Here is a 12,165-nt window from a genome sequence, read left to right as displayed (position 1 = left end):
GTGGGAGGCTGATGTGAGTGCCAAGCACTTGGAGCAGGGCCCTGAGTGACATGGAGGTGGGAGCAGGGGTGTTCCTCGACTTTATGCACCTTGGGGATGGGAGTGGGGCTCCCTGCGTGGGTTGACAAGGCATTGCTTTCCCCTACCCCACCTCTGTCCCAGCCCTGCAAGCCCAGTCCTTGGGGTCTAGGAGGGAAGAAGCCCCTGGCTGTGTGGCCTCGGGCTGGACCCTGGCCCTCTCTGGCTCTGAGTTCCTGGGAAAGTCGGTGGTGTTGGAACTCCAGATTCATTCCTCAGGGTTGAGGCCCTGTCTGTGGAAGCCGTGGAGCAAGGTGAAGGCGGGGAGAGGAGAGGCTTGGAGTTTGGGTTTCAGCAGAGGGATCAGCAGCATGAGGGGTCACCTGTGTGCAGAGGAAAGGGAGTGAAGGCCAGGAATGAGGAATGAGTCTGAGCACACCCAGGATGGTGCTGCGTCTCCTCCCACATCCACCTGGCCCTGGTCGAGGGAGAAGAAAGGCCACAAGACAAAGGGGAAACTGAGTTGGGTCTGCACATGTCCTTCCAGGACCTGGAGGTGCCACTGTCTGGCCATCATTCAGTGGGAAGTGGGGGAAGGAAGATTCCCTCCCCACACCTCCTGTTCTCTGTCCCAGGTCTCCTGGCCCCCGTGCACCTAAGTTCAGTCTCTGTCATCCCCCAGCATCATTTCTAGGGTTGGTGGGAGGCAGCTGGGAACAGGCTAGGGGTAGGTGGAGCCTGCTTGGGGGAGTCTGCTTGACTGCCTGGGCCACTGCCCACAAATAGTGGGGAGCTTTTCTGGCACACTGACTGCACCACCCACGTGCTGCCAACAACAGCCCCCAGGGAGTGTTTGCAGAAGGCCTTGGCAGGGAGGAGGGGTGGACTCCACCCAGAACAAACACCTGGGGTGGGGTCAGGGAGAACAGCCCTCCACTTACCTGTCTGGAGAGGATCCTCTGTACCACACTGCACATCTACGCTCCCAGGTTGAACACCCCGAGGGAGGCCCTCCACTTTAGCACCTTGACAAGAAGAGTGGGGACACTGGGATCAGGCCCAGCCCCCGGCCCCAAACCCCGCAGCCCCAGCTGCAGGCTGAGGAGATGCTGGGCTTGGGTGTGGAATCAGGGATGTAAAGGGGCCTACTCACCCCTCAGCTTGGCTTAAAGACTCAAGAGATCAAAGGCTCAGCCTGCCCCTCAAGAAGGAGCCTGGGACCAGCCAGACACTCACCAGGACAAGGGCCAGCGTGACCAGCAGGAGACCCAGGATGAGGAGAGCCATGGCATAATCAGGGATGGAGGCGTCCAGCGGGCTGGAGGCTTTGGGGCTAGGGGTGCCTGGAGCAGAGCAAGAAGGCCATGGCCAGGCGGGGTCCTGCCTCCCAGACTTCTGAGAAGGCAGCATCTGGGCCCAGAAGGTGCTGTGGGACCAGAGAGCTGTGGCTACGAGCACCTTGGAGGGCTCCGTGAGGAGGGGAGGCAGGCTTCAGATCCGGGCATGTGGAGGCAGCAAGCCCAAGGGAGGAGGCAGATGGACAGAGGGAGGAGGCCTGTAGGTGGAAGGAGGTACTAACCAAGGTCTGGGATGATCATCTCTACCAAGAGGCCCTCTGCCTCCCCCAGGGTGTGCAGACCGTGGCGCACACAGTCCCACACGAGAGCCTGGGCTGGCGCTGCCCTGAAGAAGGTGGCACCCACTCTGGTGGTCAGTGGGTCTGGCCTGGTGGGAGAATCATCACAGACTTCAGGGGGCTGGGCAGCCTTGCGGGACTAGGGGCAGTCATCTCTTCCAGCCTCCTGCCCTCAACCCCAGAACCCAGGGCCACCCCGGACCCACCAGAATTCCTCCACCACCACTTGGTCAAAGTTCTGCAGAGGTCTGAGGACGAGGGTCAGCTGGGGGGTCAGGAGAGGACGAAGAGGGTCACAGCTCTACCAAAGCCTTGTCCAGTCATCCCCCATCTTCCCGAGGCCTCTTTCCCGACCCCCCCACTTCATCCCGCCACTTCACCCATCTTGTCAGCTGCCCCTGAAGAGCGCAGAACTCAGGGCTGGTTTTGTCCTCCAAGGCCTTGGTGTAAGGCTGCCCCAGGATCTACAGCCAAACTTCATATAGCACCAGCTCCGCCTTCTCCCCTAGAGAGATGGGAGTGGAGGTGGCATCAGCTGCGCCCCCTCTCCTGGAAGCCCTGGGGTGGGACATGCACCCAAGCTCTAATGCTCCATCCAGGGGTCAGCCGCCGCTGGTCTAAAAACCAAATTTCTTGCTGCCTGTTTTTATGTGACCCACGAGCTAAGAATGGCTTTTACATGTTTAAATGGTTGAAAACATGGAAAGTAGAATAGTATCTTGTGACACATGAGAAGTACATGACATGCAAACTTCCACGTTCATAAAGAAAGGTTTCCAGGAACGCGGCCACGCTCAATTGTTGACATGTTGCCTAGGGCTGCTTTCTTGCTGCAGGGGAGGGTTTGAGTAGGTGGTGACTAAAAGCCAGTGGTCTGCAGAGCCTTAAAGAGTTTCCTTCTGGCCCTTTACAGAAAATGCTTGTTAACCCCTGCACTGATCCAGCTAATGGAATACGCTGCTCACTCCGAGAGTTGATCCCAGTAGGAAATGTTCTGACAATTTAACAGATGCTGCTTTTATGATTTATTTTGTCGCTGCTCTGGTGGGAGACATGTAAGAAAATTCACTCCCTGGAAGGAGGTCATGGTGGGGCTTGTGGCCATCAATGGTGAAGCCTCTTTAAGAGGATGTGTACGGAGCTCTACCATCTGCTGAGGGGGTTGTGATGGGTCCTCCGTGTTGAGGAATGAAGAGGGAACATGGCCTGTCTGCTGGGAGCTGGCTTTCTGGGGAGCAGAAGAGATGGTGGTTCGAGCCTGTGGAGGCAGAGGGTCAAACCAATCTGGTCTCTGGGGCGGCCGGCAGGGGGAGTAGTTGTGTAGAAGTGGCTTTGAGGGCAGAGCCTGAAGGAGGGCACCCCTGCACCCCTAGGTGCACTGCACCCCTAGGAGACTGCGGTGGTGGGGGTGGGGCAGCACTGTAGGAGGACCAGCACTTTCTGTGACTGAGGGGTCCTTGGAGAGCAGCTCCGAGCTGTACGTACCTGGAGGGGACTGATTTCACCCAGCACTCTCCTAACTTGGGCGTGGACCAGCTCTCCCTGTTAGGATGGCACGAGCTTGCAGAAGTCATCCTATCAGGAGGCCCCAAGAGGAGATATGGGTTTCTTGCAGCCCCAGCACTAGGGCAGAGCTGAGGGCTTTTGCCCCTGACTTGGTGGGATAGATCTTGTCATGCATGTGAGGACTCAGTGAGGTCCTGGGCAATCAGGGAGGTGATAGGACCCTCTCATCCCTCTGGTGCCAGCTGCTGCTTGCATCTGTCCAGTTCCTTGCTAAAGCTCTATGCCCCATTCCTCTCTGTGGCCCCAACACATGAGCAAGAATTGTCTGAAAGAAGTTCTGGGCTGGGCGCGGTGGCTCAAGCCTGTAATCCCAGCACCTTGGGAGGCTGAGACGGGCGGATCTCGAGGTCAGGAGATCGAGACCATCCTGGCTAACACGGTGAAACCCCGTCTCTACTAAAAAATACAAAAAGCCTAGCCGGGCGAGGTGGCGGGCGCCTGTAGTCCCAGCTACCCGGGAGGCTGAGGCAGGAGAATGGCGTAAAACCCGGGAGGCGGAGCTTGCAGTGAGCTGAGATCCAGCCACTGCACTCCAGCTTGGGCGACAGAGCGAGACTCCGTCTCAAAAAAAAAAAGAAGTTCTGCCCATTCTCTAGAAGAGAAACACTGAGGTTTAGAGAGGGGAAGAGCCTGCTGGCCCAGAGACACACAGGGATCACAGCCCCGACTCACCATTGGCCACGATGCTGGATTTCTGGAGGATGGGATCTATTATGTTTTGGGCCATGTGATTAGCCAGGCCTTGGAGGTGGGTAGGGATGGGGGTCTGGAACTTGTATTCGATATAAACGCCCACCCACTGTTCAGCATTGCTAGAGAAGCACAAGGGGAGAGTGCAGGGTTTACAAACTTTTTCCCAGTATGTTTCTAGAAGCAGGTTGAGTCCCCCGAAATGCACACCCTCTGGTGTGGGGCTCCCTACCTCCTAGGCAGAGCCAGCTTACATGGCCAAGCTACAGCGACCTGGGGCAAAGTCCTTTCCCAGGTAGCCCCAAACCTACACCCCCATATTTTGGTTCTGGGTCACAGAGTTGCCTCCTTATGCCCCAGGGCAGCCCCCAAGAGAGCAGCAGGACAAGCTGGACGGACGGGATGGGGACTCGACCCACCTGAAGAGGAGCAGGGGCCTCTCTTGGGGACTCGCCTTATAGAATCCTGACACCACCGGTGTGACCTGTGGGAAGCCCTGGAGGTCAGGGCGAGCCTGGGAGCTGTCTCTCCTGAGACCCAGTGTGGGATGGGGCCCAGGTGAGGCGGGAGGTAGGACCTGGGAGGGAGCCACCCTTAAACACAGCGTCCTGGGTAGGGGTGTCTGCTTATAGAGCCTGGCCGTGTTCCCATTCCGACAGTCACCTCCTCCTTCAGAGAACCCTCTCCCCCAGGGCATGGTGCCCTCTATGCCCGCCTTCCCCCACAGTGCAGTGGCTGGGTGCTGCCTCCATGCTGGAAGGCCTGCTTTCAAGGGAGGCATAGTGAGTGTCCCAGACCCCAGAAGGGGTGGAAAAGGCCACCTCACCTGTTGAAGGATCTGCCTTTCCAGAGGACAAAGGAGACAGAACCCGGTATGAGGAGCTGCGGCAGGAAGGGCCTTATGGCTGTGAAGCGGATGCTGATGGTCTCCTGGGCCAGGGTGATCAGGTCGGCCCCTGTAGAGCCATGGATGGGAGTTCCGGAGGTGCCAGGCCCCTCCTCACCCACTGCACCACCAGGTGCTTCAGGGTCAGGGCAGGAGTTGGATCCCTCTAGGGAGTCCACCCAGTGCTCCCCCTGGGCAGGTGAAAAGGCACTGTGGTAGGGGCGGCTGGGGATGGGACTCACCATCAGAGGTGAGGCTGTTCTCAGCCAGTGACAGGTTCCCCAGCATCTGCCCTGAGGTCTTCACTTTGTGATACAAAGCCCAGAGGACTTCACAGGGAGAGGGGCCTGGGGCACGGCCCCCAAATACAAGAGAGGCGTTCACCACTACAGAGCCAGGCCTGTGGGGGCAAAGCCACATCCTCAGCCAGGGCCAGTGGGAGCATGAGGGGTCCTGTGCGCCTGGTGGGGGCCTGGCTGGTGCAAGAGTTGGCATCCCAAGGGAGGGAAGTCCACAGGGGAAGCCATGGGCCACGCAGAGAAGAGAATCCCTGTGTGACTCAAGGCAAGTCACCTTACCCCTGTGGGCCTCGGCTGCCTCCTCAGTAAAAGGGGGATAATGATCCCTTTCCCAGAGGATGGCTGTGAGGCCTCAATGACTCAGCCACCAGCACCCAAAGCAAGCACTCAGTGAAACTGAGTTCCCTTGGACACCCCAACAAGCCGGCTGTCATGGGAATGCCATGAATCCCGCCCAGGGAGTGCCCAGGGCAGCGTTACTCAACCAGGCTGCAGCTGGCTGTGAGGTCTCAGGATGATAATCTGGATCACACTGAGAAAAACATCTTTGGCTGTATCACAAGGAGCAGGGCCTCTGGAGAGAGGGAGGTGACAGGCCTGAAGAATCTCTGAAAGCCAGTGAGAGATGGACCAATTGCCCTGGCCTTAGTAGGGCGCTGAAGGAGGTTTTGGGGAAAGACCAGGAGACAAATAAGAATCCAGAATAAGTTTTGTCCTTCCCCTGAGCACTTGCTTGCTGTGCATGTTGGGGGTGGGGAGAGAAAACTTCTCTTCAGGCCCAGGGCAGGGAAGTCATAGAAAGTTCCCATTTGTTAAAAGGGAAAACTGTCTGAGCAGCTCAGGAGCATGGCCTGGAGAGAGAGTGAGCTTCCTGTCACTGGGAGCATTCGAGCCTTTAAATTACTTACAAGATTCAAAGCCCACACTGAGCTCACAACTCAAGTGGGGCTGCAGCGATTTGGACCTTCTCAGCCTTTGACATGACATGGCAGGGCTGCTCTCTGCTGGCAAATGTGGTCTTGGGTCTCCCCTGGCATCCTCTTCCCCTAGAGGCTTAGAGTGGGGGGCCCTGCCCAAGGGATTTGCATCCCTTTGCATGTCATTTACATGCCTGCTGCCCTTGCTGCCCCTACCTTCCCCACTGCACTCAGACAACGCCTGGCATTCCTGCCCAAATCCTGCAGCTGGAATCAGGGATCAAGGCAGGTCAAAGGGCATCTGAGGTCACACAGCATAGCCAGTGGCAGAATCAGACGTGGGCCTCCTCCCTGCCTGTCCAGGGCTCTGCCCCTGCCCCCAGGTGCTCCTGAATTGGGGGTGGGACGGGCAGAGCTAGAGGCATCTGAGACAGCCCTTGTGGCTGAGAAGGGTCAGAGCAGCTGGCGGGTGATGGGTGGGCCCTGAGAGCCGTGTGCACTCACCTGAAGACCAGGACACCAATGCCCTGGAAGCTGGGGAAGGCCTTGTGGTAGAGGGGCTGGAGCTGAGGACAGGCAGAGGCATGGAAGGCTGGCACGTGCCACCCCAAACCTTCCCTCCTGCCCTAACCCACCCCCATCTGACCCTACCACCTACCCTCGTCAACCCTCCATCATCTTGGCGTGTTTCCTGCAATGGTCCCTCACAGACCACCTGGGATTCCCAGGCCCTGCCCAAGCTGTTCCTCACACAGTGGCCAGAGATAACCTGCCAGTCATCCTCTGCTGAAAGCCTCAAGGTCTGTCTGGGCGCCAGGGCGCACGCCTGTAATCCCAACATTTTGGGAGGCTGAGGTGGGAGGATCGCTTGAGCCGAGGAGTTCAAGAATAGCCTGGGCAACATGGCGAAATCCCTTCTCTACCAAAAATACCAACACTAGCCAGGCATGGTAGTGTGTGCCTGTAGTCCCAGCTACTCAGGAAGCCGAGGTGGGAGGATGGTTTGAGCCCAGGAGGCAGATGCTGCAGCAAACACCCAGCCTTCCTAGGTTTTTCCCTCTCTACTGTTTTCTTGAAAATCACTTTCCAATGCAGTCATTCTCATCTCTGCATTGGACGGCTGCCATGTTGGCCTGCCATCCAGACCTCTCTGGCTTGGACGACTACGCTGCTCCTAACAGGCCTCCCCTTCTCCCTCTCTCACCCCTGTTTCAGATTATTCTCCTCACAGGCCCTCTCGCTGGCGTCCCTCTGCCTCTGCTGCCTCCGAACACCTCTTCACCCCAAGGTCATCACAGGTGCCGTTCTCTGCCTAGAAAGCCCCTCTATGTTTCATCTGGCCACCTTCTGTGTCCCAGTTAAAATTCCCAGGTATCAGAACAGTGTTGTCTGGGCAGCCACCTCTTCCCAGTAGCCCCCTCTCGCTGCCTATCCTGTCTGCACTTCTCCTTTCCATAGCTTATCACAACTACGACGGCATCTGGATTTTTTGATCACTCCTTGTAGGGCTGTCCTCTCCTCCAGACTGCAGGCTCCCTGAGGGCAGGGGGCATGCTTGCTTTTGCTTACTGTGGTGTTCCCGGCACTTAGCACCATACCTGGTACAGTAGGTGCTCAGTTAGTGGTAGGAAGAAATGAGTTAGTTGAATAAATGAAGGAATGAACCAATAAACTAATGGACAGAGACTCAGAGTTCCCCCTGGATGCCAGGCAAGAAATGGCACTTGCCTGCTAGGGCACGCATGGTTCCCGAACCAAGGCAGAGGCAGATTTGGTTCTGGCTGCAGGAACTCTGCCTCACTTTGCCTCACTGGCCACCTGCGCACCAGAGGAGGGGCGCTCACCTGGTGGCGGATGATCTTATGCAGCAGCTGGTGCTTCCAGGAGTCAGGGTTCAAGAGTGCAGCCGAGAAGGCTTCACTGGTGATTGTGAAAGTCACGGAGCGGGTCATGTGACTGGGTCCTGGGGTAGAGGAGACTGAGTCCTGAAATGAGAAGGTCTGGCTGCGATGAGGCAGGGCGGAAGACTGGATGGGATCAGTACCCCCAGGGACCCTTGAGGAACTGGGGCTGGGTGGGACAGAGGGAAGGCTGGAGGAACATCTGAGAGGGAGGGTGGCTGTGGGGGCTGGGCTGGCAGGGACCCCTGGCCCAAGCTGGACTGTCCCCTGTAGAGTGGCTGGTTCTGCAACCATCGGGGGTGGTGGGGTGGGTGGGAAGCTGGAGGTATCAGTGGAAGAATCTGTGCTTGTGTGTGGGAACACAGACACAGAAGGGTCTGCAGAGTGTCTGGCTCTGGTACTTACAGGGAAACCGGGGCCAGGATTGGGGATAGTAATGCAGTTGGTGACTGAAATGGCCATTGTGGTGGGGAAAGTGACAGTGCCAGCAACAAAGATGGAACGGTGGATAGTGGGGACAAGGACGGGGCCAACACAGGTGAGAGGCGTGGGGAGAAGGACAGTGAGGGCTGTGAAGGTGGTGCTGTTGAGGGTGATGGCAGCGTCAACGGAACACTGGGCCCTGGGCCCCGGCTGGAAGCCACAGCCTCTGTGGGTGACCCTGATTCCCCTAGGAGGACTGGGAGGTCATGGCCAACCCTGACCGCCCTGGACCTACAAGGGTAAGAGGCTCTGTGACTGCCAACATGTTAACAACATCCAGGCATGGGGACTGAAGGTGTGTCTGCTCGGGAGCCAGGACATCCGTGATGGGGATCCTGATATGGGTGCAGGGGTGGTGGGGGCGGAAGATGTTCCAGTTGGCTGCTGGGTGGGTCGAGGGGTGCCAGATGTCCTCAGGGTTGCAGGGGCAGGAGTATGAATTGTCACAGACAATCCAGGGGCCCCACTGGACTTTTGCCCAGACCCGAGGTGCCTTGGGCCAGGAGAAGCTGCTGCTGGTAATGTGGCAGCAATCTCTGGAGATCCAGGAACCAACGTCTCTTCTTCAGGTTCAGCCACAGGTCCGGCCACAGGTCCAGCCACAGAGGACGCTGGCTGGGACTCAGGGGTTCTGTGGGCTGTAGGCCAGGCCAGTGCTTATGGGGCTGGTCCAGGTGGGGCCCTGCCCAGGACCCCAGCAGTTCCTGAAGGGACAGGTTGGTCCGAGGGGGAATCCAAAGACAAGGCGAGAGGAGCTTCCTGGTTCCCAGATACCTCGGGAGAGAGGGCTTCTGCCCTTGTGCTGGGAGTGTCCCCTTTCCTCTCCGCTGAGAGAGAGACTCCGTCAATGATGGCTTGCAGGATATTCAGTGACAGCAGTGTCTTCTGGCTGTTGCCTTGCAAAGCGGACATGCCAGGGGCTGAGGGAGGCCAGCCGGTGTCTTTGCGAGTAGAAGGAAGGCTCAGGGAGGAAGCTGAGACCATCCAAAGAGCTGCAAACAGGAGAGGGCTGTTCTGCCTGCCACCCAGGGGGCTGGGAGGTGGGACTGCCCACAGCCTGTCAGACACCGCACCCTCCCTGCTACCTCCCTCGTTTGGGAAAAGATCCAAACCCTGGCCTAGCTCCAGCCCCAAACCACTGAGCTACCCGAGGCAAACGCACTGATTCTAACTAACCAGAGCTGAGGGAAGTCGGAGGGGACCCTGACACTCCTCAAGGACCCCTCCCTGTGCCTCCCACCCCAACACCACCCATCGCAGTGTCCTTCCCCAAGGGCCTCAAGAGCTCCCCAGGGCGATGTTGTCTCCAGGTTGGGGGCCCTGGACTGTTCTGTTTGAATGACCTGTGAGGTCCAGGCCAGCCTGAGGGTGCCGGGAAGTGCTGCCCAATCCTCATCTTAAGACAAGGCTGTTGCCTTATGGCATCCTTAGAACACAGGAGGCTGACAGCTGGACCTAAAAGTATTTTGCGGGGAGGGCGGGGGGCATCTCTGAAAGCCTTGGGAGCTAATTCCACACTTACCTACAAGAGTACACTGAGACCCATGAGGGGTCTGCCCTGTGCCAGGCTCCCCAGAACTGCTCACCCCGAGTGCCCTCTGGGAGCCCCAAGCCTGGGGGACTGAGGAGTGGACCTTGGCCATGTCCTGGTATCCCCCAGGCTGTTCATGGCCAGACCCACATGAGGACAACAAAGGCCAACCCAGTGTGGAAACTGATTGAGAAGAAGGACCCCTGGCCCAGGCCCAGCTCGCCCCACCCTACTCCCTTACCAGCCAGGAGAATCCCAGCAGCTAGAAGCCACTGCACGCCCATGCTGAAGGCTCTCTAGGCTTCTAAGGCTTCAGAAGCAGGTGGCAAACATGAAGACATCCTCTCGAATTTCCCTTCTAAAAAGGACTCATGTTGTCCAGCCTTTCCCACGTTTCCAGCCCTGTGGCTGGGGGTGCAAGCCTGGCTGCCCTAACTCGCCAGGTGGCCTGCAGTAAAGCCCTTGACCTCTGGGGCTGCAGAGTCTTGAATGGGGGCGGCCTGTGCCTGCCCCACAGCCTGCAGGTTATGGGCCTGAAAACACATTGAGGAGGAGGTCAGAGTCCTGTCCAGTCTTCAAATGGAGGTGGTGACCATGCCGGTGATGGGGGTATGAGTGTGGGTTTGGGTGTGATGTGGAGTGACTGTTGTGAGGACGGTGGCTACAGGGATGCCGGAGATGCTGATGCTGGCTATGGTGGGAGCTCTGTGCCCAGGTGGCATGGAGCTCACTGGGGAGGGGTTGGTCCATGTCCCATTCCCTGGCCATCTCCCATCCCAGTTTGGTCCTGCTCCCATTGCATCAGGCTGCGTGGGGGTTTGGTGGCAGGGGGGGAAGATCGGAAGACAACAGTCCCCCTCCCGCAGCGCTTTTCCCGTGTGGAATCCTGATCAGAGCCCTGGACTGGGCAGGGTGAGTATGGAGGTGGGCGTGCCTGGGTAGAACCGTCCTTCCTGGGTCCCCTGTGCATTCCTCTCATGCCCCTGCCCTTCCACAGCCTCCGACACAGGAGAGGGCCATGGCAGCCCTAAGAGGCTTAGAGAGCTGCCAAGGGACAGGCAGGGTGGGAGGCTGGCGCCCGGTGGGATGGCTCAGGTCTCAGACTTAGCCTCGCACCCCACCTGCTGGGGGGGTCCTGGGGAGTTTCCAGAGCCTCTCCCACCAGGCTCCTGGCGCCTGTGTGACCCTGCCATGATTTGTCCCAGGTCACCAGAGCCTCATCTGGTGGGAAGATAATGGCTGGAACCCTTCAGTAGGAAATCAGACCTGGAGAGGGCCTTGGCCAGACTCCCGTCCTCCCCACCCAGGTCCTTCTACCTGGATACCCCTTCCCCCATCTCCTGGGTCCTCATCTCTTGTCCCCTCTAAATCAGGCTGGCTGGAGTCAAAGCTGGGGGGCAGGGCTGTCTCCCCTCCCCGTTGGAGCTATTTTCCAAGGATAGGGGAAAGCAACCCTCCACAACCCAGCCCTCCACCACCAGGCCTGACACCCAGGCTGTGCACACCTCCCAGTGCAGCCCTCTTCCTCCCTCACCACAACTCATCTGTTTGGAAACTGCGTCCTCTGCTGTTTCCTAGCTCCTCTGGGAGAAGTTGTTAAGGGGCCAGCCTGGCCAGGTCAGGGTGGGGACGGATGCCTTCCCAAGGACAGGGAGGGAGGCAACTTCTACCTTGAGTCCTGGTTTCATTGGCCCCTATTCTCCTCCAAGCCCTTCTATGGGCCACCCATCTAGTGGCCCGTGTCCCCATCTCCAGGCCAGCCAACCCACTCTAGCACCCCCATTCTGCCTCCCTTCCCTGTGCCCCCAGGATGCCCAGGTCTCACCTGGTGGACCTGGTGCTGCTGAGAAGCCTCTGTCTGTGGAGGCGCTGGTGTCCCACAGAGGAGGGGTGAAAGCAGCATCAGCACCCTCTGCCCAACCCCTGCTGGACCTGGAAGGGCCACCCCCTTCCGTGCCACACTCAGGGCCTGGAAGATCTGGTCTCTAATGGCTCTGCCCACACCCTAGGACACTGGGTCCTCATCTCCTGTCCCCTCTAGATCAGGCTGGCTGGAGCCAAGGCTGGGGGGGCAGGGCTCTGGCATTGCTGGGCCTCTGCCGGAGATTCTGTTAGTGCTGAGGCCTGCCTGGCAACCATGGGGAAAACAGCAGCTCCCTGGTACATGATGAGCGATAAGGGACAGAAACATACCTGAAGGCCATTCCTTGCCATCGGGCAGAGGGCTCAGGCTCCAGG

The 12,165-nt window shown here is 58.5% G+C and overlaps 1 protein-coding gene across 1 annotated transcript; it reads right to left on the bottom strand.

Moving 5' to 3' along the window:
- Positions 1–1,927: 1,927 nt before the first annotated feature.
- On the bottom strand, positions 1,928–5,185 carry LOC105505149. Its single transcript, XM_011932869.1, has 5 exons — positions 5,039–5,185; positions 4,737–4,866; positions 4,330–4,394; positions 3,893–4,032; positions 1,928–2,159 (listed from the first exon to the last, which is right to left on the bottom strand). The coding sequence occupies exons 1-4, from the start codon at positions 5,082–5,084 to the stop codon at positions 3,932–3,934; spliced, it is 342 nt and encodes a 113-aa protein (XP_011788259.1). The 5' UTR covers positions 5,085–5,185; the 3' UTR covers positions 1,928–2,159; positions 3,893–3,931.
- Between the last annotated feature and the right edge of the window lie 6,980 nt (positions 5,186–12,165).

Source organism: Colobus angolensis, unplaced genomic scaffold (genome assembly GCF_000951035.1).
Source record: "Colobus angolensis palliatus isolate OR3802 unplaced genomic scaffold, Cang.pa_1.0 Scaffold99, whole genome shotgun sequence".
NCBI lineage: Eukaryota > Metazoa > Chordata > Mammalia > Primates > Cercopithecidae > Colobus > Colobus angolensis.
This window is presented reverse-complemented; position numbering and strand designations above follow the sequence as displayed.